This window comes from Enoplosus armatus, chromosome 19, assembly GCF_043641665.1.
Source record: "Enoplosus armatus isolate fEnoArm2 chromosome 19, fEnoArm2.hap1, whole genome shotgun sequence".
NCBI classification, from domain to species: Eukaryota; Metazoa; Chordata; class Actinopteri; order Centrarchiformes; family Enoplosidae; genus Enoplosus; species Enoplosus armatus.
Genome location: NC_092198.1, coordinates 20173665 through 20199263, shown reverse-complemented (window position 1 = coordinate 20199263; position 25599 = coordinate 20173665). Strand labels below are relative to the sequence as shown.

General features: G+C 48.2%; 1 protein-coding gene across 1 annotated transcript in view; it reads left to right on the top strand.

Annotated features, from left to right (window-relative positions):
- The window catches only part of enah (ENAH actin regulator), a 62866-nt gene extending 43158 nt beyond the window's left edge, over positions 1–19708 (top strand). Inside the window, exons 5-13 of the mRNA XM_070925910.1 lie at positions 4576–4883; positions 12617–12951; positions 13289–13431; positions 13731–13779; positions 14555–14606; positions 14740–14806; positions 17059–17143; positions 17809–17866; positions 19520–19708. Coding sequence (XP_070782011.1) covers positions 4576–4883; positions 12617–12951; positions 13289–13431; positions 13731–13779; positions 14555–14606; positions 14740–14806; positions 17059–17143; positions 17809–17866; positions 19520–19557 — 1135 coding nt within the window. The 3' untranslated portion in view covers positions 19558–19708. The remainder of the gene's footprint in view (positions 1–4575; positions 4884–12616; positions 12952–13288; positions 13432–13730; positions 13780–14554; positions 14607–14739; positions 14807–17058; positions 17144–17808; positions 17867–19519) is intronic.
- The last annotated feature ends 5891 nt before the right edge of the window (positions 19709–25599 follow it).

The window sequence follows — 25599 nt, the reverse complement described above, 5'->3', positions numbered from 1 at the left end:
CCATATTGAATCCACTTGCCATGTTGGTAATATAGATGTGTAGGTGTGTGTGTGTGTGTGTGTGTGTGTTCTTCTTGGGGCCATTTAGCCCCCTTTAACAACAGCTGACTCGCCAATCAGAGCAGTCGACTGACCGATTTTTGATCCAGCAGCCGCTATGGTGGAGTAACGCCTCAACTCGCACTGCCGTTTAACAAAGCGCATATGGGTTTTGATCAGTTCCGTGCCAACGTTGCTGGTAGACAAATTGTAGCAGCTGTAGTGGCTACAGCCTGCCAGCAATTTGGCTGCTGGCTGTTGGCAGTTTAGCCGTCTTTGCATAGGAAAAAAAAAAAAAGGCACCCTTCTGATCTGCCTGATGAGACTGATTCTGCTGCCGTCCCACCATTACACCGTGAGCCGTAATGAAGATGTTTTACAGTGCAGAGGGATCCCACAGGGACTAATTTGCTATCAGAGAGAATATATTATTGGAGATGAGAGAAGCCCCCACCCCACCCACCCACCCAGAGGAGACTGTAAAATCCTCAGAGACACGACCCTGCCATGCTTCCATCGCACGTAAATCCAGGTTACCCCTTTTGTTTCTGTAATTACATCAATGGACCGCTGGGACGCCGTGAGAACTGGGGCGGTGTGTGTGTGTGTGTGTGTGTGTGTGTGTGTGTGTGTGTGTGTGTGTGTGTGTGTGTGTGTGTGTGTGTGTGTGTGACAGCCTTGTGTATCGGGTCGGGTGTGTGACCCCATTGTGATGTGGAACTCCTTCCTACCCTTCTCTGCCTGTCTTTCCATCCTTTCGCTGTTCTCTCTCTCTCTTTCGATGGAGACTTAGACGTGGAGACTCCCATGTTACACTCACTACTGTATTGTTGGAGTAAGTGGCGGCGGGGGGGGGGGGGGGGGGGGGTTGAGGTGTGGCAGACATAAAGGAAGGATCTCTGAACGCTCCTTCACATCTCTCCCTCGCATCTTACTGCTTGGGATAATCCTTGCGGAGCAGATAGGTTGGCTATGAGCCCCCCCTTAGCTCTGCAGCCGTGTCGCAGCTAAGCCCCGCAGGTTTTGGGGGGAATTAGCCCGAGTGCTGCTTACATTCACTTTAATCAGTCATAATGCAGCTACGCACTGCATTAGGTAAATTTACTGATTAGAGCTCTTCCTCCCGGAAGGTGCGTACATTCGGCCTGATTTAATGACTGACTTTTGCAGATTTCCGTTGATAACCACCTCATTATCTTCACATTATGTTGACATCCTGGTGGGGAAAAAAAAAAAAAAACTTTTAAGGGGGGGACCTGAAAGGCAATCAAGCACAAAATGTAGCATGGAAGTGTCCCAGTGATCAAATTTCATGGCAGGAGTAGGACAGCATATATATATATATACCTACCTGGTGGTAGTGATGGAAAATCCTGGAAAGAAAGACCTTCTTAGTTCGAGGAGGACGCGTTTGTTTTGGTCCCCGGCTCTGTAAATAAGCAGCTAATCAAAAATAAGCCCCTTTTTTAAACCGGCAACAATCGACTGTAATTAACCAAGTTGTATGAACTATGAGCTAGCTGGTTTATTTTACACCCTGCCTGGGGGACGGGCCCAATGTGTGGCCAACTCTCCTGATGACCTCATTTGCACGGGCTAACGCTAAAAATCAGCATCATGCCAAATGTAAGGGTAGAATTTGGGTAGAATTTGGGCAGCTTTTATTCTTTTTAGTCATTGAAGCCACCTGCTTTCCTTAGTTTGAAAATGGGCTGAGGGGGTGTGCGTGTGTGTGTGTGTGTTTGACAGACGCGACGATGACGGTGAACGCGCTCCCCTGTCTGTTGTCGGGTTGACTCAGCGAGCGGGAAGGTTTCTCACAGCGGCCCGACGGAAACATGACAACGGCTGTTCCCGAAACACACACACACACACACCTTGGGAACATTCTGACGACCGTGACATCACCTCTGTGTGTGTGTGTGTGTGTGTGTGAACCTGCTGGTCCAAACACACCTTGAGACGTGTCTGTGTCACTAGTGCAGTGAGGTGTGTGTGTGTGTGTGTGTGTGTGTGTGTGTGTGTGTCACCAGTGCACTGGGAAGGCAAGGGATTGAGTGTTTACATTAAGCAACATTTATGCTGCTTTCAGCGGAACAGGATGAGTGAGGGCAGACGACGTGACGGGATTTGACTTGGGGTGTGTGTGTGTGTGTTGGCATTTAGCTCCCATTCCCACCGTCTCTCTCTCCCTCTCTCTCTCTCTCTCTCTCTCTCTCTCTCTCTCTCTCTCCTTTGCTTGCGTAATTTATGAACGTAATGCTCGCTCATTTGCAGCCAGTGCAATTCATGAGCGAGTAAATCATAGAATGTGACAAGCTTTCCAATTACATGAAAGATTTCCTGGGAACCTTGTGTGTGTGTGTGTGAGTGTGTGTGTGTGTGTGTGTGTGTGTGTGTGTGTGTGTGTGTGTGTGTGTGTGTGTGAACGTGAACCTGACAGAGTACAACCTCACACAGTAGCTCTCGCTCACACTCACACACACCCTCCCTATACTATTTATTTGTTGATAGAAATTTTTCACACTGTGATTGTGTTGCTATCCATTTATACATCTGCAAGACACTTGTTTACCTGTTGTTGACGCGGGTAACGACCAGTATATTTGTTTACACGTCCTGTTTATTTTATATTTTTAATAAGCACATCTGGCTTGCCCTCTCTCTTATATATACCCGCTGTTGGTGGTTCATCTTATTATTTATGTTCTTGTTTGATTTTTCTCGTCCAAACTTGCCCCCCCCACCCACATCCACACACACAGATATACACACACACACACACGCCTTTCTCTGTCACACTTAAAGTCATTTACACATGCATGCACACGCGCCGGCCGTCTCTACTGCTGCCTTCTGCTGACACCTAGTGACCAAAACCTGGAGCTGCAGGCCCAATGCGATGCGTTTAATCCCTATGGGGGGGGGGGGGGGGGTCACATGATTTTACATGTCTACGTTCTTGTATTCAGACGCACCATTGGCCCTTTGCAGCAGTGTGCAGTCCTCCACTCATTGTGTGTGTGTGTGTGTGTGTTTTTAACGTGCCCAAATTTGAGTAAAGCTGGCTGTGGTTGCATAACAGAGTGGCTATTGTGCCTAAGAGCAATTATTATATAATGACATGTCTTATGTAATGACAACAGTGATTGCCTGTGGGTCGTGGGGGGGGGGGGTTCAAGACAGGCCCCACACTAGTTTACTCCTTTTTACTCATTGTGCCTGCCTTTGTTTACATGTCCCCCCCCCCCCCCCTTCTCTTCTCTCGTCGGTGGCAGTTGAAGGCCTTTTAGAAAGATCACGTCAAGCGCTGACTGCTCCGAGACCAGTTCACTTGTGACATTTCACAAGAGGCAAGAGACACAACTGACATGTTGGGAACGTTGCATTAATGTGTTTTCTCCTCTCCTTATCTCCTCCTCTCCTCATCTCATCCTCTCCTCTCCTCCTCTCCTCACCTCTCCTCATCTCTCCTCATCTCCTCCTCTCCTCACCTCATCTCTCCTCTCCTCTCTTCTCCTCTCCTCTCCTCTTCTAATCCTCTCCTCTCCTCCTCTCCTCACCTCTCCTCATCTCTCCTCATCTCCTCCTCTCCTCACCTCATCTCTCCTCTCCTCTCTTCTCCTCTCCTCTCCTCTTCTAATCCTCTCCTCTCCTCATCTCTCCTCCTCTCCTCTCCTTTCCTCTGCTTCTCTTCATCTCTCCTCTCCTCTTCTCATCCTCTCCTCTCCTCTCCTCATCTCTCCTCTCCTCTCCTCATCTCTCCTCTCCTCTCTTCTCCTCATCTCTCCTCTCCTCATCTCCTTCTCTCCTCTCCTTTCCTCTGCTTCTCTTCATCTCTCCTCTCCTCTTCTCATCCTCTCCTCATCTCTCCTCTCCTCTCGACATCTCTCCTCTCCTCTCCTCTTCTCATCCTCTCCTCTCCTCTCTTCTCCTCTCGTAATCTCTCCTCTCTTCTCCTCTTCACCTCACCTCTCCTTTCCTCTTCTCCTCCTTTCCTCACCTCTCCTCTCCTCACCTCTCCTCATCTCTCCTCATCTCTCCTCCTCTCCTCTCCTCATCTCCTCTTCTCCTCATCTCTCCTCTCCTCTCCTCTCCTCATCTCTCCTCTCCTCTCCTCTTCTCCTCCTTTCCTCTCCTCTCCTCTTCTCATCCTCTCCTCTCCTCTCTTCTACTCTCGTAATCTCTCCTCTCCTCTTCTCCTCCTCTCCTTTCCTCTCCTCTTCTCATCCTCTCCTCTCCTCTTCTCCTCACCTCTCCTTTCCTCTTCTCCTCCTTTCCTCACCTCTCCTCACCTCTCCTCTTCTCTTCTCTTCTCTCCTCTCCTCTTCTCCTCCTCTCTTTTCCTCTCCTCTCCTCATCTCTCCTCCTCTCCTCTCCTTTCCTCTGCTTCTCTTCATCTCTCCTCTCCTCTTCTCCTCCTCTCCTCTCATCATCTCTCCTCCTCTCCTCCTCTCCTCCTCCTCTCCTCATCTCTTCTCTCCTCTCCTCTCCTCTCCTCTCCTGTCTTTCTCCTTCTCCCCTCCCCTCCTCCAGGCAGCTTCAGGAGCTGCAGAGGCAGAAGGAGCTGGAGCGCGAGCACCAAGAGAGGGAGCGCCAGGAGCGGGAGCGCCTGGAGCACGAGATGCTGGAGCGCGAGCGGCAGGAGCGGGAGCGCCAGGAGAGGGAGGCGCAGGCAGAGCGGGAGCAACTGGAGCGGGAGCGCCAGGAGCAGCAGGAGCGCGCCGAGCGTGAACTGATGGAGAGGGAGAAGGCGGAGAGAGAGCGGCTGGAGAGGGAGCAGCAGGAGCAGTTGGACAGAGAGCAGCAGGACTGGGAGAGAGGGAGACGCATCTCCAACGCCGGTGAGTTTCCTGCTAAAACACACAACCTTGCACACACACACACACACACACACACACACACAGTTTCTGAAGGCCAATATCGAGACTGTGGGACCGAAGGTGTACTTATTTAAAATATCTTGAAATATGAAAATGCTCTTGTTTCTCTGAACAATAGATCAATACAGGTTTGCTTCTCCTGCTCGGCAGGGGGTCTTATAAGAACAGCAACTGCATGGATACGTCAGTTAATAGTGAATATTCAAGATTTTTCTTTTTGTATATTTATTTTTCTCTCCAAAGTTCATCTTTTGAACCGAGTTTTGTTTTTTTTTTGCAGTTAGTATTAAAAGTAGTATAAAAAAGACATACTTAACTGTCACCGTACTGGCGCTAACGGGGAATGATGCAACACATGCTCCAGTGCGTGCGCGTCGAGTGTCGCTTTGCGTTCGCAGAGGTGTTTTTGCCTTTAACCACGATTGCAGCTGCGCTCCCATTTCCTGCGCACTGCATTGTGGGAGACTACGTGAGCGGTTTTTAGCATGCAGGATTACCGTTTGGAGGATGGTTTATTTTGTCACTTCCACTTCTGTTGCCAGTTCTTGACAGTCACAGCTGCAAGATGTCAACTGAAACATGTCCTTTAGCTTTGGACCTTGTCCACCGAACGTGTCTTTATTAACGCCTAGCGTAGCTCGTGACATTGAAGCTGTAATGATTTCAAGACGACGGCGCTGAGATGAGACTCCCACAGTTGAACGGATGAACATGCTGTAAATGAAGAGCGGTTCTTCACTGGATGCAGGGAGAGCTGTCAGCGCCAGAGCTGTTAGCTTAGCGCCCACGCTCACTGCTCACCTGCCCATGAGCTGGACAGACGCTACCAACAGATTGCTGAGGCACTGGGGCATGGCGGAGGGGGGGGGGGGGGGGGGGTTGTGAGTCTTTGCCACGTGAGTTTACGGGAGAGTGCATTATTTTTGAAAGAGCGCCACCAGCCCCTACACCAGTGACACACACACACTCCCAAAAGAGCCTCTTGACGTGGGGGGAAACTATGATTTCCTGCAAATCCCTCCCCCTGGAGAAATCTACAATTTGTTAGCTTTGATAATTATCAGAAATATCTGAAGCTGAAGAGTATTAAAAAAAAAAAAAGAAGCTCATTTTGAGTGAATTTCTGAAACGAGCAGCAGGGACGAGGTGGGGCCACAGGTGGAACGCACTCTCACTCGTGACCTGGAGCTGTGACGGATCAGGGTTTGGCCGTGCGACAGGAAGGACGACCTTCCCGCATTTTGAGGACTGGGTCAGTAGGGAAAGCAGCGTTGTGTGGCACGCTTCAGTGTCCACGCTCGGCCTGTTTAGCATATGCATGCATAAATACACACACACACACACACACACACACACACACTGTGTTACTCAGAGGCTAAAAATACATCATTGAGGGAGAGTGCCGGTTAGACCCCCAGGGGATGTGTGTGTGTGTGTGTGTGTGTGTGTGTGTGTGTGTGTGTGTGTGTGTGTGTGTGTGTGCGTGCATGCATGTAAAAATGCCCAAGGGGTTATTTCACATGTCATACGCAATAAACCCAACACGTCGGCTCACGCAGGAATGCAGGACCACACACACACACACACACACGTACGTTCTGTTTGAACACATGAGGCTCTTGGGTTTGATGTGAGCTTGTGATTTGACATTTAACCCTTTGTGGTCCTGCCTCTCTCCCCCAGGATAACGGGGTCCGGTCACATCTGGTCATTTTAATCGTCCCAGGGACCGAAAGTCCCCGTTTTCTCAATCCGCTCAGAAAAAAACGGAACTGACAAGTCGTACCTAAAGTGGCCGCTCACTCTACATTTGTTGAAGCGTTCTTATCCGGCGCTTCATTCGGCTTAAGATGGCTGACCGGCATAGTTAGCCTTTTTTTAATGAGTCGCGCCGAAAGACTTCAGTTCTTCCCTTTTTCCCGTGTTTCAGACATCTGCCTCTCTCAGTGACTGCGCGTTTGTTTTTGGCCCCTGATCGCGAGAAGTAATGTCTTCTGGCATCTGTATATTCATACAGGTATATATGTTTTTAAGGTGGTCTTAAGTTGTCCTTCAAGTCCAGTTGTGTGTGCGCGTCCAGCTGTACGTGTAATCGGTGCGCGTTGATTATCGTGGAATGGCAAAGCTGGGGCCTCTCAGCCACGTGACACCCGCCCAGAGCTACAGTCAGGGAGAGAATGAAAAAAGGGGGGGGGGGGGTGGGAGAAGAAGAGGATGAGAGAGAGGCGTGGTGGTGTAGAGCAGTGGGTCGATGTAAATGAAGGGTGGAAAAGTTGTAAGTAAAGCATGCGAGGAAGATTCTGGATTCATGAGATATAAGAGGGAAACTGTGTGTGTGTGTGTGTGTGTGTGTTGATGTGTGAAGAGGGTAAATGGTAAATGCAGCATGAGCTGTCAGAACGCTCAGCTGGGAGAAGCGAAAGGAGGGAAGTCACACAGGGGAGGAGGGGTCGGAAAAGAGCCGGGAAGCCTTTACGAATCAGTTTATCTGTCTTGTGACTGCTGGTGAGGTCGCTCACGTGAATTCCAGTACTGTTTCTTCTGTGTGTGTGTGTGTGTGTGTGTGTGTGTGTGTGTGTGAGAGAGAGAGAGAGAGAGTCCGACTATGTATGCAACTGTACGTGTAGATCTGAACCCGTGTCCGCGAGTAAGTGTGTGATTTTGTGTTTTTCTTTCGCTAGAAGGGGGGGGGGAACAATAGGTGGAGTATATAGTGTCAGACTGTACCCTGAGCAAAAACCTTAACTCCGGTCACGAGGAGAAGGATCGCAGAAAAGGTGTAGAACAGAGCGCTGCAGGGGGCGACGTGTTTTTTATAGGCCAGCCCGGAAGTTAGCACCGCCCTGGTTCCCTCGACAGAAAGCCAATGAGATTTTTGGATTATTGCAAAAGTCTATGATACTTACACGTCAAGATAATCTCCACTAATGAACTCCACTTTTATGAATTTTGAATCATAAATGAGTATTAACACAACAAGGCTGTAAAGGCGGACTAGTGAGTAGACGACATCCGTGTCCGGCATGAAGACGTTTAATGTCTGCGACGACCTCTGTAGTCTCATTTAGCCGCTTGTTAGCGACAGCCTTTTTTTAAGACACATAAAAAGCTTCAAAATTCATAAGTGGGGGGGGTATCTACTGACGCGTTTCATGTCGTAGCCTGCAGCACTCGCAAGTAAACTCACTGCAAGTATTACCTCACAAGTAAAGGGAAGTGGAGCAGAAGGTGAACAGAGGATTAACAACTTTACACCATCCCCACACACACACACAGACACACACACAAAACATATGGCAGCTCCATACAACAGCGTCCAGGCCAGAGGAGCACATAAACAAACACAATCCGGGTAATTAGTTAGAGAGGGCTAGACGCATAATGAAACAGAGGAGGGATTTTAGACGACGCGACATCATCGCATTTAAATGACACGAGACAGTGAGTCCTCCCACCCGCTCCTTCGCACCCCATTTAAAAAAAAAGAACCCAGGAAGGCGTTTATTATTACATACCGTTGAAGATCTGTAAAGGAGGGAGAGGTGGGTGTATCGTAATTACAACGAAACAACAACAACAGCAAAAAACAACAACAACAGCAAAAAACAAAAGAACGCCGCATGATGAAAAGAGTTTAGATAGTGAGGTTTAAAGCTAACAGCAAGGCTATCGGCTTGAAGTGTTCGTCCTGTAGGGAGGTGAGGAAGAGGAGGACGCCTAAATGAACGGTGGAGTGGTCTCTTTCTTTTGCTAACAGCATGACATTGCAGAAGATAACCGTAAAGATAAGGCGTTTATCCTCAGCTTCTCACCGTCAAAATAAACTAGAAGGGCTTCGGGTGTCAATAGGTGCAAAATCGGTACGAATTGGACCTAAAAGGGTCAAAGATAGGCCGCAGGTCTTCAAGTGTGCGCAAGATGCCTCAGCCTGATTGGGTGAGAGACGTGTGTTTATGAGTTCATAGCATGGTCTGTATATAAAGATGGCCGACGGGTCTCCACTTCCTCCCCACTGCACAAAAATGAAGCCAAACTCTCCCCGGAGTTCGGCCACGTCATTTGGAGCCAGAGTCTGCGCAGTGGTGATCTGGGGGCGTTTTTTTTTTATTATATATATATATATAGCTTCACATCAGAAACCATCTTTGGGGAAAATGTGTTAGATGCGTCCTTCGTTTTTTTTTTTTTTTTTTTTTTTTTTAGTTCGGCCCGTGTCCCATCCGCTAACATGCAGGGGAGCGGGGCTTATGACCTATATATACTGCAGCCAGACACCAAGGGGGGGAGCGATCGAGACGATTTGGCTTCACTTTTTTTTGGGGGGGGGGGGGGGATGTCGTCCATCTATATATACAGTCTTATGGTTCATGATCTCTGCCAGAAACTTCCAGTTTCATTTCCATGTACGGGCAGTGTTTGTCGTTATTATTGAGTGTGCTGTTTGGTTCCAGAGCCAAGTCATTCTGGTCAGTTTCAACTGTTGCATCTGGCTCACATTTGTCTCGATAAGTAAACTGGCGCATGTTGGATCTTTGGGTGAATCTGGATCAGTCCGACATGTGCCGTGGTGTGTCCCCCCCCCTCCCCGCCCCCCCCGGCGATTGAACAGGCTCGATGACACCGGTTATTATTCGGCTCCACGGTGAACTCCTCTGTTTGTTTTCCCCTCTTCTCTCACTCTGAGAAGCTTTGTGTCTCTCTGGCTCTGTCCCACAGCGCTAACACCTGTCCACTAACACAGTAGCATCACTCAGCCCAGTAAATGTACACACCCTGGAATAAAACTATGGTATAGCTCTGTGCTGGTTTTTCCTGCTTCATCTGCCCCCTTCTCTTTTTTTCCTCCCTCCTTCCTTCCTTCTCTCTCTCCTGACCTGCTGTCTTTCCCTCCTGTGTGCATGACGGCTGCTTCCTTCCTGCCTTCTTTCCTTCCTCGCGCCACTCCTCCCCTTCTGTCCCGCCTTGCCCCGACCTCGTCCGTTCGCGTGGCGTGCGTTTAGCCTTCGAAAGCACCCTGTACACGCCCGCGCCTCAGGAGTACAGCAGGACGTCCTCCACACCCGTCTCTCCGTCCACGCCCACCTACCCGGCTCCGGGGACGCCGTCGGCCTCCTCCGCCACTCCCCCGACCCCGCCTCTAAGGCATTCGGCCTCCCGATTCGCCACCTCGCTCGGTTCTGCCTTTCACCCGGTCCTGCCTCACTACGCCACGGTCCCGAGGCGGCAGCAAGCCTTTCCCCAAGCCCCGCCTCCTGCACCTGCTCCGGTCCCCGCCCCGGCCCCGCCTCCTCCCCCCAAGTCCGTGGTGTGGTCGGCGTGCAACTTCACTCCCCTGCCCCCCTCACCCCCTGTCATGATAAGCAGCCCCCCGGGGAAGGCTGCAGGTCCGCGGCCACTCATTCCCATCGCGGCGCCTTCTCCTCTCACCCAGAAGCCCCCCTCGCCGGCCCCCAACGGCCCGCCCATGTTCCCCGCGCCTTCTCCCGTGACCATCCCGTACAGCCACACCCCTATCGGCGTAGCCTGCCCCACCCCGCCTCCCCCACCCACCCCGCCCCCTCTCCCCTCCCCCATAGCTCTCCCTCCGTCTTCCTCCTCCGTCTCGTCTCCCCCCTCCTCATCCCAGGCTCCTGGTGTGCCCTCTCCCTCCACAGCAACCCCTGCTGCTGCAGCCGCCGCCACCTCTGCCTCCGCTGAGCACCTCTCCCTCCCCGTGGGCCTGGGCCTGTCGGGGCCGGGAGAGCCGGACACAGCTACAGGCCCAGAGCCCCACCCGCCTCAGTGGGGCTCCTCCTGTCAACCCCAGCCCCAGGGTAAGGCCTCCAGTCCGGACTCTTGTCTCTCTTTCTCACTGCCTCTCTCCCCTGTCTTTCACTGCTTTTTTGACTCACACACTAGCAGGGGAGGGACGGGGGGGGCGGGGGGGTGCACTGAACACTGTTGGATCTATTACCTTGCTACTGAGCTGCAGCGCAAATTGAGTCCCATAATACAGGCCCGGCATCAGAGAGCTGCCATGGCGACTATCGTGGGATGTCCTGGCGGTAGCAGTCACTTTCCACTCAGCCTGTCTAACGTCTCCATCAGTCTCCTAAACTGCATGCGTGTCCATGTGCTTCCCGCTCAAAGGCCCGGCTCCATGAGCGTGACTGTTTGGCATGTCCGTCTGTTTGACAGTCTTGTGTCGCCAACGTGGACACGGCTCCGCCACTCTGCCACTCCGCCTCTCTCATCTCTCAGTTGTTGTTGTTTTTGTGTTTTGTTTTTTCCTCCTCCGTCAATCCAAATCAACCAATCAACCTCTCATTCCCATGTACTTGTTGATCTACCCAAATCATGTCCCACGTTTCATTCATGGAAATATAGTGTATCCTAATAACGCCAATGAAATGTGTAATAGACCGGAGTTTTGCGGATACATCGGTATCTTTAAAGGGAGGGGGCGTGTGAGCTCGCCCTCAAAACGCCGTTTAATCTCCTCCTGGTCGTTGTACATTTTGTGGCGTCACTAAATTTGGGGAACAAACGTTCCAATTTTATTGCAATGTTCCACGTTCCATCATAGATTATTGGTCATGGATTAAGGTCTGTGATGACAACTGGGAGCAGCGCAAATTTACGATCCAGATGTGAAGTAAACATCTTGTTATGTCGTGTAAAAGGGACAAAACTGTAGTTCTTATTCAATCGATTGGCAATCGTACAACATTTAGGCAGATGGCATTGACCCAAGTTCATCATGTCATTATGTGTTATTTTGAATGTGTCATTATGTGTGTGTGTGTGTGTGTCATTGCGCCAAAAAATGTTGATTGCTATGGCTATGTCTGTTTATTGGAATGTATACTTTCTAGATAGGGCTGGACAATGAATAAACTGATGTTTATCTCTTTAATTATTTGGCTTTTCTAACATAATAAACATTTTTTTTTTTTTCATGTTGTCCAGCCCTACTTGTGACCACGAACCCTGTCACTACTACTCACTAACGCTGCATCCCGATCAAATGCACTGTAGCTGTAATATGACGTGGCATGCTGTCATACCTAATACGTGTATCCCGTGTTCTGTTTCATTTGACAATAGAGTGCTGCAGGAATGGAGTCCTACAACCCGGACATTAGTCAGCATTTTTACACTTCCGCTTCCCTCGTGTGGAAGTCGATGGGTTTTTTTTTTTGGTGAGATGCCTGAAATAAAGAGATTTTCACGTTTTGTTTGGTTGACTTCCGGGTTTGGCCTACAATAATTGCAGCACTCTATTTACATCCGCCGTTATTGCACCAGAAAATCAATGGCGGTGGTGTAACCCGTCGACTCACTCAGACTTTAATGCTGCTCTGCTTTTTAGGTTTTTGCAGGTTTGGTCAAATACTACAACGTCACAGTGACGTTAGGCAGAGGGGGGCCGGACAGATAAATGCTATGCTCAAGTGAATTCTGCATATATATATATATGGAAAAGTAGTGAGCTTGTTTCACAGTCATGGAGTAATCCTAATCCAGTCGTGAGAACATTTCCCCCGACAGAGATGTACAATGAACACGCAGACCCTGTGTCAGATTTAAGTGATTTGGTTACAGTCCAAACTGAGCCTGAAGTCAACAGCTTTTTGTAATGTTTCCGAAAAAATTTGTGTCTTTGTCCGCCCCCCCCCCCCTCGCCTTCTACCCCCACCTCCTCCCCCAAACAGACGTGGCGCAGACCACGGGGTTGACCACCCCCACCCCTCCCCCGCCTCCACCCCTGCCACCCGGCTCCACTGTGACCTCCGCGGCCGCCACCCCGGCCGTCACCCCCACCACCCCGTCGGGCCACCCTCCCCCGCCCCCGCCTCCTCCACTCCCTCCCACGCTGACTCCAGGCGGGACCCCCCCTCCTCCGCCAGGTCCACCTCCTCCCCCCGGAGCCCCGCTCCCTCCCCCGGCGCCTCCCCTCCCCGCCGGACTGTTCTCTCCGGCGGAGGACCGCCCCCTCTCAGGTCTGGCCGCTGCCCTCGCCGGAGCCAAGCTGCGCAAAGTGCCACGGGTGAGCACTTTGATTGGTTGGCAACACACTCGTATAGCTCCTCATGTCTGCACCATACTATATAAGTTATATAGTACATACTACACACACACACACACACACTTCTATTTTCCCATCAGTCTTTGTGCCCTTTGTTTCGGTGAAACACTGTTGATGCGCACATTATCTTCATACATAATGACACAGCAATCACTGTCACTGAAACCATCCACGTTCACGCATGATCACACACACACACACACACACACACACAGTGGCCATCTGTCACATCTCATCTCAGACGCAGCCCCCCCCCTCCAATTGTAAAGAACTCGTTGCATTCCTTGTGTCCCCTCAGAGTGACGATGCAGGGGCAGCCCTGGCAGCAGCCATGTTGGGGGCCGCGGGGGCCGCAGGGGCTAAACCCGAAGCCAGAGGCAACGGCCCACTACCCGGAGGAGGCGGGCTCATGGAGGAGATGAGCGCCCTATTGGCCAGGAGGTACAGTCACGTCACATGTTGGTGTTAGCTCCAGCGTATCTCAAGCTAGGCACACACACTTATTTAGTACTTACTTATACATTACATGGGTGTGTTTGGCAAATGTCAAGAATAGCAGATAGAAATAAAAGAAAGCAAAATGCCCCCCCCCCCCCCCCCAAAAAAAAAGAACCTAAGAATGCATGAATGTACTTAGTATCAATATGTAAAGTCTGCCACGGATGCTACATGTCATTCACCTGATCTCACCGTCTAAAGGCCACTTATTAAACTGCACCTGGGCTTTTGTGCCTTCGCAGGAGACGAATTGCGGAGAAGGGCTCGTCACCTGAACCCGACCAGAGATCAGTGAGTATCGCCGGAGCCGCTCAGCCGCCATCGCTTGCCGCGCACTGCTGAATCTCCTCACTCAGCGCTTTATCTGTCTTATAATAGTCTGCCTTGTGTGGCTGTGGTGCAGCACGTTCCGGCCTTTATTCACTACATCCGCATAGTACGAAGTCTGAAATACTTCCCTGAGCCGCAGAGAAAACCAGGCCTTTATTTTATTTGTACTGTAAAAGTGTATTTTATCATATTTTAGTAAGCTGTTTCCCTGTTTTCATTTGCTGTCGACGCTGTTTCCTGTTAACACTTACTTCACGGTAAATTCAGGACAGTGTGCATTTCTGCAACACTTCCTGCGCAGATGTGTCACATTAAGAGTCTTCCAGCTAGCTCAGAAGGGCATAAGCCCTCCCTTCCCTGGCTTTTAATGTGAAATATCTTAAAGAGACTGCAAAGGGACCTTTTAAGGGTTTTTTTTCGGTAGTGCACATTTTGGACATTTTGCATGTTCTCAGAAAGTGCAAGAAGATCGATTTCGTCATTTTAAGTCGTCACAAGTCATTGATGTTAGGAGCATTTGCAACCCTAACTGTGATTTACACCTCAAAACAAAGCATAGATGAATGTGTTATTCTCTGGTGATTTAAGTTGAAATGTAAAGGAAAGCTATGTCTAAACCCAGACAAAACAACCTTTTGACCACCCCACCCCCCCATCATCTAGTGTGTGTAGACACTCTCCCTGATTACATTTACCTGACTCATCTTTGACCTTTGAACCCCCGTCTGTCCCACAGGAGGAGGGCGAGATAAACACGACCCCTAAAGTGTCGGCCTGTAGCACACCAGGTGAGTGTCAGACGCATCTTCCTAACACAGGCGGCGAGGATCCAAGTAAGCATTCATCTGCTGTTTATATAGTTACATGTCAGATGTAATATATGTTCATATATCTGCCATTGTGTGTGTGTTTTTTTTTCAGACATGCCCAGGAAGCCATGGGAAAGAACAAACACCATGAACGGTAGCAAATCTCCGGTCATCGGAAGGTACAGCTTGCTCTGCCGTTTCTTCGCCTTTTGTTCGTTCAAAGTACATTTTTACATCCTAAAATGGTTCCCAAGATGAATTCATTTCCCAAAGAATGTCTTTCATCCACCACGTTACTCACGTCTCTCTTGCCCCCCCCCCGGCAAAAGAGACCACCAGTTAGCTTCGGCATGGCGCGCTGCTGGGGCCGTTCAGCTACTGGCTAACATCACTAAAGCTTCTGTGGCCTGCACACACAGTGCTCCGTACATCTTAAAAGGCATTGTCTGCTGTGCTAATTCTCTAGCCAGTAATGACATGCACGGTGAGAGCAGTCGGGGGGGCCTCATAACACCACTTGAGTGTGTTGCCGAATAGCCCCTGATAATACTTTTACCTCCAGACCCAACTGTAGTGATTTGTCAAGCAATGCGCTGTGGGTTAAACGGTGCTAAAAAGGGTTCAGAAGTGTGACAGGCGAGTGTATAGTAGCCTGCTGAGTGGGCCCTCTGAAAACAGCCCCGGCCCGGGGGGGGCGGGGGGGGGGGGGCGCACTCGGACAGATACTGAGCTTGCGTATTTGTAAAAGTCAGTGTGTCTCTGCTGCTCACACAGACGAGAGTCTCCGTGGAGAAATCCCGTGGCAGCAGATTCCTCCAACAGGTAGAGAAACCAAAAACAAAAGCCCCCCCCCCCCCCTCCCCTCCCCGCCCCCCAAGGGGAGAGTTTGAGAAATCCTTTTCGTTTTAAAACAGCCTCCTTTCTTTCTTTCACCGAGGTTTGCTGTGATGGACGTGCTTTTGTTGGAGAGGGAGGGGTTATTTATTTATTTATTTATTTATTTTTCCGAATGCTTGCGTGCAAACTGTTTGGAATGGATCCCGTGTTGTCTTTGTGGTCACATTTACCACGCCGCGGGGGGGCCCATCTCTGTTCGTCTGCTGTTTTTGATAGGTGCCATGTTGGCGCAATATGTCACGTGGTCCTTGTCTGTGTGATGTAATCCAGTCATTGTTTCTGCATGCTGCTCTGCCCGCTGTTTTTTTTGGGGGGGGTTTTCTTCTGTAAAACAAGGAAGTACCATGCCTACCGCACAACCACCCTATCACACGCGCAGACGCACAGAAATGAGCGCCCACCCAGTGCAGAGTAGACTTGGCACAGTATTATCATCGTGGAGCCACAGCAGATCCAGCAGGCCCTCGCAGATAAGTGTGTGTGTGTGTGTGTGTGTGTGTGTGTGCGCACATGCACAAGAGAGGAGACCAGATGGGCGTTTTTGATTGCAGCCTATTAAAAGTGACTTCAACACTCGACCCGACAGAGAGCTGAGCACACCGGGGCTCAGCGCTGCACACGTTTGTGCATTTGCAATTGTGTGATCATATTTCCCCGTTAGAATATTGTAAAAGCTCTCGAAAAAAAAGTTTCTTTTTCCTCCAGCTCTACATATAATATCTTTACACCACCGGAAAACACGCTTCATTGCCGTGTTCCGGTGTGCACTATTTCCTCGCCCGCAGCTAATAAATGACCCGCCGCCGAGCTCATTTCCTTTTTCATTCACCTCTCCTTCCTGTCACGCTTTTTTTTTTTTTTTTTTTTTTCTTCCGTCAGACGTGTGAGAAGAAGAAGAAGGGGAAAAAATAATAAAAGAGAGAGATCCCAGGAAGCTGAGCTGCTGAGCAAGTTAGGTTGTCTCCAGATAACGTCAAGTGTCTCCCCTGAGAGACTTACTGAACTATAGCATCCTTTCTGGACACGTGGGAGAGGAAATAACCTTTTATTAGGTCTCATAGATTGCTGTGTGTGTGTGTGTGTGTGTGTGTGTGTGTGTGTGTGTGTGCTTCTGTGTGTTTTACATGCATGTTTAGGTGTTTGCAGCATGCTGTGACTGGGATTTGGTTCCTATAACCTGCAGTTTTGGCAGCATTCCCTTTTAATGTGCACTTTTTTTTTTTTTTTAGTTTTTCTAGGTTTTTTTTTTGTTTGTTTTTTTGCCATCAGATGCCACGGGCAACCAAACAATGCTGGTTGGATGCTTGAAATCATGTGGCCTCACATTAGACAGTGCACCCACTTGGGCAGAAAAGTATCAGTAGCCGCCCACCAGACACTGGTAACATTTTAGTAGTAGTGCTGTTTGAGCGGTCCTACTGGATCCAAAATGTGTATTTTTTCGATATATAGATATATATACACACCCCCGGCACGCCTTCCTCTTCCCTTTACCCTGAGTTTCATTTTCTGTTCCCCTCGTCTCTCCTCACAGACCCAAATCCACTCCCACGCCTACCGCATCCTTAAGTGCCAACGGTGTGCCAACAGACGCTGTCGACTACGACAGATTGAAGCAGGTGAGTGGACGCCCGGATCACCCTTTCACCCAATTGCCTCGTATGCACGCTTGCCTCATTTGGTCCCGCGTTGTAATTCCATCGGTTCTATTTTTAGCAATGACCCGCATATTAAAAATGGTGTAAGTGACGTTAAAAATAAGGTGTAGTGATTACGACTTGCGCAGGGGTTTCCGTTGGCCGCTGACTAATTATGCGGCAGCTATAGCTGAGACGCCGTGTGTGTGTGTGTGTGTGTGTGTGTGGTGTGTGTGTGTGTGTGTGTGTGTGTGTGTGTGTGTGTGTGTGTGCACCATAAGGCAGCTCCTCCCTCCTCCCTCGGCGAATGAGCCTGTTAGATAAGTACTCTCGGTGTCCTGCTGACTATCTGTCACTACACCCTGCAGACCCGCTGCTCTGCTATACCTTCACTGATGCGAAAGAGTATACCCATGTGCAGCACTCACCCCTGTACTCCAATCTCACGGGGGGAGGGGGGGGGGTGTGCAGCTACCTGGTAAAGAAGACAAAGAATCTCCCGTTGCCAGTTGACGTGACTGTCGTGGCTGTCCCAAGGGGAAGTTGAAGGTGGATATGAGGGCTGCTGCTAGGCGGCACAAAGACTGGTTTGTCTCTCGGTGACTCTGTTTTGTTTTTGTTTGTCTCTGTTTCTTTGTTTTTTGTAGGACATTCTGGATGAGATGAGGAAGGAGCTGTCAAAGCTAAAAGAAGAGCTCATTGATGGTAATTATCAAAGACGTCTCTCCAGTATTCAAATGCAGCACGTACTACTAACACTCATGCTACGTAATCGTGCAGGCATGCCATCTCCTCTGCGTCACGTGACCATATTAACCGTACCTGTAACGCCCCGGGTCCTGAGAAGCTCCTGTTTCGCATTCACTCTCCATCGCGTGTAATTATGCCGCCGCCACCGCCGGCAATCTAGTGTACATCCGGGTATTCCTCGCATCCGCATATATTGCAGTGGCAACGCGCCACATACTCATGTGAGTAGTATGTTAGTGTGCGATTTTCAAACAGAGCCACAAACATACAGTAATTCATAACGTGTTATTATGACTCATGACTTAATGCAGAATGTGGCTGATGTTCATGTGATCGTCGGCAGTATGTAGCTTAAGCTAATCAAGCTGCAGCGCTGATGCTGCTGCCATACCATCCATGCTTCCTGAGGGGTTTCCCCAGCAGCCGGCTAGCAGCTGGTCCCGGACCTTTTCTGGGGGGGGGCTTTTTTTTTTTTTTTTTAATGAGCCACTTCTAAAAATAATGTTGCACTTAGCAGCATGCTAGCAGTGTGGCCCGGAGTTCCACTTCCAGAAGTGGAATATGAGCAAGGCTGGATTACAAACTGGGCAAAGTGAACGGACATAAACTGAGCCTTAAGGTGGCTTCCCCATTTTTTACCTCATGTTTTTGTGTCACTTTAGGCAAAATCTAGTTTGAATACCTTTAAAGGGGACCTATTATGCAAAGTCCAGCTCTATATTTTCATTTTGGGACTCCACCAGAGCAGCTTAGCATGATTCACAGTTCAAAAAAAGTCCTGATTTATCTTCTGCTGGCCCTTCATGCAGCCCGTTTGAGCTCCTGTCTCTTTAAGCCCCCCTCCCAAAAGCCAATTTTCTGATTGGTCGGCCAAGTTCCGGAAGTCTTTGGAAGAATTTCCAAAGGCGAACTGTGAAGCTAACGTTACTGAGCAAAGTTGACATAAACATAAACATCTGGTCTGTGCCTGGAGCAGAGATACCATATAAGGACATCCGTGCCTGTCTGACATCAGATAGACCCAGCGGTCGAAACGGAGACTGAAACGGGGCGTTCAGAGCAGTCTGGCTCACAGGGATTACTTTGACAAACGTTCACCTCATTATTTGGCAACTTTGGCGACGTTTAGTATGACTATCCGACATTGTGACATTATAGATATATGACAGATAGGTCAATAGGTCCTCTTTAATATTCCAGGTGATGGAAGGCTTACATGGCGCAAATTCTTAAATTGATTTTCATTTAATTAACTTAAAACCAAACTAAGTTAAAGAACATGCCGGGCTCATTAGGGGCCCATGGCTCACTTGCCGCGGGGACCACTAGTGGGTTAATCCGGCCCTGAAAGTGGTCTAAGGTCCAAGAGGCCCGATCATCTAAACCACCTGATTTGGTCAAACTGAGTGGCGGTAATAATCTGTCATTGCACAGTAGGTCTGAGAACTGTGGTTTGGCTAACGCGGGGGTGGTTCTGATCACCTCCAACGGATCGCGTTCACTCATCTTCAGCCAAGTCGCCCGTGTTTCCCAGAGCCGAGCAGTGATACCTCAGTGATTAACCCACCCTCAGGTCACAAAAATCACTTTTGTCTTTTGTCTCCTCAGCAATCAGGGAGGAGCTGGGCAAGTCCAGCACGGCGTAGAGGATCCAGGACTCCCCTCTCCGGCAGCATCTACACCCACGTGACGACCGACAGACAAACCACGAATCACTTTTAAGACGAAAAATGAAATCGACGCGGAGACGGTGATGATGACAGCACTCATTTTAATACCGAGGGAGAGGACATTACGTTTGGGGCCGGGACAGAACAACAACGGACAAGGGCAGCGGCGGCGGCGGCGGGAGGCCCGTAACTCTGATAGCCGTGACTCAGAATGACACAGAATCCATTCTATGAAGGCTGGTGTTTCTGCTGCCTCCCTTCTTCTCCTCCTCCTCCTCCTCCTCCTCCTCGCTGAGGGCATCGCATCCCGGAGGACAGCGCACGGTCTGAAAGAGAAGCGAGTGTCTTTTATGCAAAAGATGATTTTCTCTCTCTTTGTCCTATAATAATAACAAGAAATAAAACACACACACACACACACAACATTGAACTCTTCGACGATACTGTATTAACCATTGGCGCATTAAGTGCAACGGCGACGTTGACGAATCGGAAACTCTTGTGATTTTTACTATCAAAAGGCACGTTTCATTAAGAGAGTTTGGAGGCAGGAAGAGAAGGTGGGTATGGAAAACAAAATAACTTTTTTTTTTTCTCCCATAATGCCATAGGGGTAGCGTGCGTGCGTGCGTGAGTGTGTGTGCGTGTGTGCGTGTGTGTATGGGTGTGTGTGGGGGGACTGACAGTCTCTGGTGAGGTCCACCACTGCAGGACACTGTAAAGCTCGTCTTCCTCAAATACTATTTTAACCTGAATATGTATAAAAAGAGACAAAAAACAAACAAAAAAAAAGAAGTTATTTAGAGCAAAAAAACAAACAAACAAAAAAAAAAAACAAACGAAGTATCTATCTATCTATCAACCATGTCTGTTTCCGTGTAGATCTAATGGCCATATCAAGTAGCTCAATAATCCAATCTTCGACCAGGACACTCTCTCTCTCTCTCTCTGTCTGTGGAATCATAACCAGGTTGTGTCATCGCCCCCCCCCCCCCCCCAAAAGTGACGTCTTTTTTTATACAATGCCCGTCGGCCATGGCCCCGACGTGTAGATAGGTCTGACTTTTCCTTCCTGTGCAGTTTTGATTTGAAGTCGTTTGAAGCCCCCCCCCACCACCACCACCTCCTTTGGTGCATGTGTGCGGCTGTTTTCTGTCTACGGTGAGGGGGTTACAAGTCTGCTCTGCCACGAAGTTGCATCAAACGTCACACGTTTTCTTACAAGCAATAAGTGTAGCATCTATTTTGACACCCACCTACCCCAACACCACCAAACATATTTCAGTGTCTGGTCTGTCTGTCCTTTTTGCCCCCCCCCCCATGTTGGACAAATGTTACTGTGAGACGTCGCGCCACGAAGGCTGACATCGTTGTCCCACCGCATTCAGAAAGTCAAACTTTTGACAACGTGTGAAAGAGACGGAGGGGACGCGCGATGACGTGTTTGTCTCATCTTTTTATTTTTTTCTTTGCCTTTTTTTGGTTTTCTCCCGCCGCTGTCAAATCCTTAAAATGACAAACTGTGCCCCCCCCCCCCTTCACATTTTACATAAATAAGGGAACTGTCACTTTTGTGTGTGTTTTGTTTTGTTTTTCGGTGCTGAGTTTGTTTCCGCTAAAAGCGCGACAATACAAGCAAACTGAGGGGGGGGGGGGGGTTATATGTCAAGGTAATTCTGCACTCTTGTTGTCTAAATGAGATCCCGAGGCGCCACTAATACAATCAACAGCTCACGACTGTCTTAACAGCGGGGGTTCTGCAGGGACTGGCTTAGCCTAGCCTACACCAGGCAATAGAGCGCGCGCACCGTCACCGCAGTAACAGTATTTGAAACTGAACAGGGCCGCACAGTCATGTGGTGTTGTACCCCCCCCCCCTACATTTGGGAGACTTGCAATAAACATATTTTGAAAGCTAAAAGTAAAAAAAAATAAAAGAATCAAATCAGCAAAGGCCGAAACATCCTGACTTTTCTTTTTTTTTTAGTCCTACAGTCCCCATGATGCAACTCAACAGCGTCTCCTCGTTGGACACTCCCTGCCTGATGCATGTAACTCCATGCGCCACAGTTGGTAATGCTGGGTTTCTGTTAAAAAAAAAAACCCACAGTGACATCACCATCACTCCTCGTGACGAAGCGGGGGCTCATGGAGTTGCCCCCCCCCCCCCCCCCCTTTTTTTTTTTTTATTCCGACCAGGAGAACCAGCTAAGGAGTTCTCACTGTGCCTTGCTTGTTCCCCCGGGGGGGGGAATCAGTGGCTGTGGGATCTCATACAACGAGACTGCGTCCAAGGGCTTTGATGGTTGAGGAAGCGTTTCTGTCTGTCCGCTTTGGATCGGGTCGGTTTTTGTCAAATTTGTTTAAAAAAAATACTGTGATGGGGGGGGGGGGGGTAGACATGCAGATGCCATAATCCTTTGGGGTTTGAGTGTGTAGGCAGACAGGAGGTCTTTTTGTGGCATCTTCTTTTTTTTTGTAGTTTCACGCTCTAGCTCTCTGTCGAGTCATCTTCTCGCCAGCATCGATCGCACTTTAAGACAACAGCCCCCCCCACTAAAGCAATCCAGCTTAGAGCATCTGCCACCAGCCACGTGGCCACCTCTCACCAAAGGGTCTTGAACTCGGCAGCCTCCCGCTTCCAACGTAGTCGCGCGGTCGACGAAGTCGCCTTTCTTATTTTCGTATCATTTTGTCAAGCGACGTGAAAAATAGCTGTCCGTCTATGTTTTTGGGGTTTTTTTTGTTTTGGACATGGTGGCAGGTGAGATGTTTCGATCAAGACGAGCGTTGAGTCTCTCTGTGAAGATGTGTGGTTTGTGCCTTGTTCCGAAGTTGCATTTAATATGTCAAAGATATAAAAATAAAAAAAAGACTAGTAATAACGACTAGGGACTGTCGTCATGATCACATGCAGTCGTCCGTTTTTGTTTGTTTGTTTGGTTTTTTTTTTTCTACCCCCCCCCCATCATGGTCATGTTGTTGGTTTGAAGGGAGGCTTGTTTTAATGACCTTGGTGCTGTTCCCCACCAAGAAAACAGCTTTGTGTGCTATTTTTAATTTTTTATTATTTTACACAGGCGCGATTTATCTCCTTACAGCTGCGAGGTGGCTTTTCCTTACAGCTCCGAAGTACAATCAAAAAACCATTTTTCTTCTAAACCTGGTTTGGGAGTCCAGATGAGCCTCTGGCTGCAGTGTTGTCCCTGTTCCCTCGTGCCATTTAAATGTCACGGAGACGCTTCGCGCCCCTTTGCTCGCTCGGAAAAAACCTGGTTTTCGGCCTCGGCCTCGAGGTCTGCTCCACGCCGATGTCACTGGCGGAAACGTTTATCTTTGTCCCTTAAAAAACCCAGTTTTTTTTTGTTGTCTATTATTATTATTTTATTTTGTTCTGCCGAGGGAGCTGGAGGAATTGTGAATTTCCGGGAAACAACTTTGCCGAGACGAATTTTGGTTGAAGCAAGTTTCGCGGATTGGGTTTTTTGTTTTTTTTTCTTTTCCGGACGTTATTCTTTTATCATCTGCATTGTACCATACTGTTCTGTCAATTAGTCTTTTCTTACATGCTAACATATTGTTTTGTTTTGTTTTTTTTTCTGTTTGAGCAAATTAAATAAAAGTTGCAATACAAGACTAGAACGTGTTTCTTTGTAAATGACGTTCACACATCTCACCTCTCAGACTTTTAGGATAAATATCCACATTTCCATGCATGACCGCAGGATGTGCCAGCTGAGGAAAGTGGAGCTGACTGAGTAATTGGTCACACAGCAATATCTATTTAGGCTGTGCTAATATTAGCCAACAGTAGCCACCAGGAGCAACTGGCCATGCCGGACCAAGCGAGGCTGTAGCAGCAAAGTGCACTCAAGCGAGGGGTGAGTTGTGATCGCCTATGAAATCAAGAGGAAGACTGACTGCAGTCCTGGAGAGTGAAGGAAGGGGTGACAGAGCGGAGACCAAGATTTGAACCCACAATGCTGCACCATCGGCGCACTCGGCTCCAAGGGACATTCTCAGGAGGAATTTAGTCCCGACCCTCCCCTCCAGAGTCAGACGCATCACGCCTGTTCAATATTTAAATCTTTTTTTTTTTCTTTTGGTCCTGTAAAATCAGGATTTTGTCATTTTCCACCCATACACAACTGGTTTTTTTTGATGGGGGGGCGGGGGGTTGTTCGTGTACTTGCAAGAAGCTGCCAGTGTTTCAGTTTCACTGTGGTCGGTGATGTGAGAGAAACACATGAGAGAACTGTGCAGTACGTTTTTAAACCCATGCACTGTGATTCATGAGCAGCCAGTGTATGTATTATCTGAAGGGTTTCTATCACTATACTGACCGGATCCATGATGAAAAATGAGAATAAAGGCTCTGACTTTGTACATTTGGGTTTGTGGATATGGTATTTTTCAAAAAAAATAAATATTCAATTATCTATATTTCCTTCTGTTTGGTTGTATTAAAGTTGTAGAAACCAGAAAGTACAAAAAACAAAAAACAAACTACCACGTAGTATTTGACTGATTTTATAATAACCTCGTAAAGTTGCTGAACCTGTGTTTAAGATAAAAGCAGACTTCCGGCACTTTATGGCTTGTAAATATGCTTCTGTGCAGCTTCTCTTTACAACACACACACACTAGCACTTCCTGTGGGCGGGGCATAGAGAGGTCTGGCAAGTGCATCTTTAGTTCACTTGAGGTTTCGTTTGACTTGCAGCCAGGGGAGAGCGGCAAAAAAAAAAGCTGCACTAAGACAGGGAAAGAAAAAAAAAACAACAACCCCTGAGCTGCAGGGGAGCGAGCGACGAGGAAGCTGAGCCCTGAGAAAACGCCACTGCTGTAATCGGATTGGAGCGTTTGAATTTTCAAAAATCAGTGTTCTTCCTCTTGTTGTGTTTATGAGCTTTGGGTTTATGAGCGGCAGGTGTGAATAACAGGTCAGGTCTGCCATTGCCGCGTTGCTTATGCAAAAAAGACAAAGGTGTGCAGCTGTTACTGACTCAAGCTTCATGTCTGAGTGACCTGGATCACTTGCAGGGGGGGGGGCGTAGTTTGATGCACTCGTTGTCATCTCATGGTGCACAAGTATGATAGGTCAGGTTGTGACCACAGACACGCAAGCAAATTGGACTTACTTGAATTGAACTCGCTTGAAACTGTGGGAGGTTTTTCGTTCTGAGAGTCGCAAACACACTTTCAACAACACACTTCAACAAGTCGAACAGTGCGAAGGCCTGTGTGGTCTGGGGAACATGCTGGATATGCTATATATATATATATATATATATATATTATATATTCTCCTACTACTTTGTAGTTGAGGTGACGTTTTTTTGAGTGCATGGGCTTCCTCATTATAGCATACAATAAATAAAGTCTTTTAAGCCTTTTAAGTTTTCAGTGGGGAACATGCTGGATATGTTATATATATATATATATATATATATATATATATATATATATTATATTCTCCTACTACTTTGTAGTTGAGGTGACGTTTTTTTGAGTGCATGGGCTTCCTCATTATAGCATACAATAAATGTGAAGACGGGTCATTGTTTACTGTGCAACATAATTGTGCAAAGTTTCCGGCCAGGAACATAGAGAAATACAATTTCCTCCTTTCTGTGTGTCATTTTTAAAAAAATTTTTTATTACACATTAAAAAGAAACACTTTTGCCTGGGGAATGAAATGTAAGAATGGATGTAAACAGATTAAATCGGGCAAATTCAGTAGATTTCCATTCAATTTCACCAGGATACTGGTTATTGTAGCCACATTATACTAAGTATATAATATGATATAGTGGGGATTATTATATATTATTAATTAGTTATCTTAATATAAAATGGAATGTTGGTATTTTAATAATACATTTATTGGATTTATATTTGACTATTTTCTTATCACATTATGTTTATTTCAGCATGAATTAGTTTCCACTATAGCCCCTGGGTTAGTGTTAGGGATATTTTATGAAATTATTTTATGACAAAAAAAAGTGTTTCTA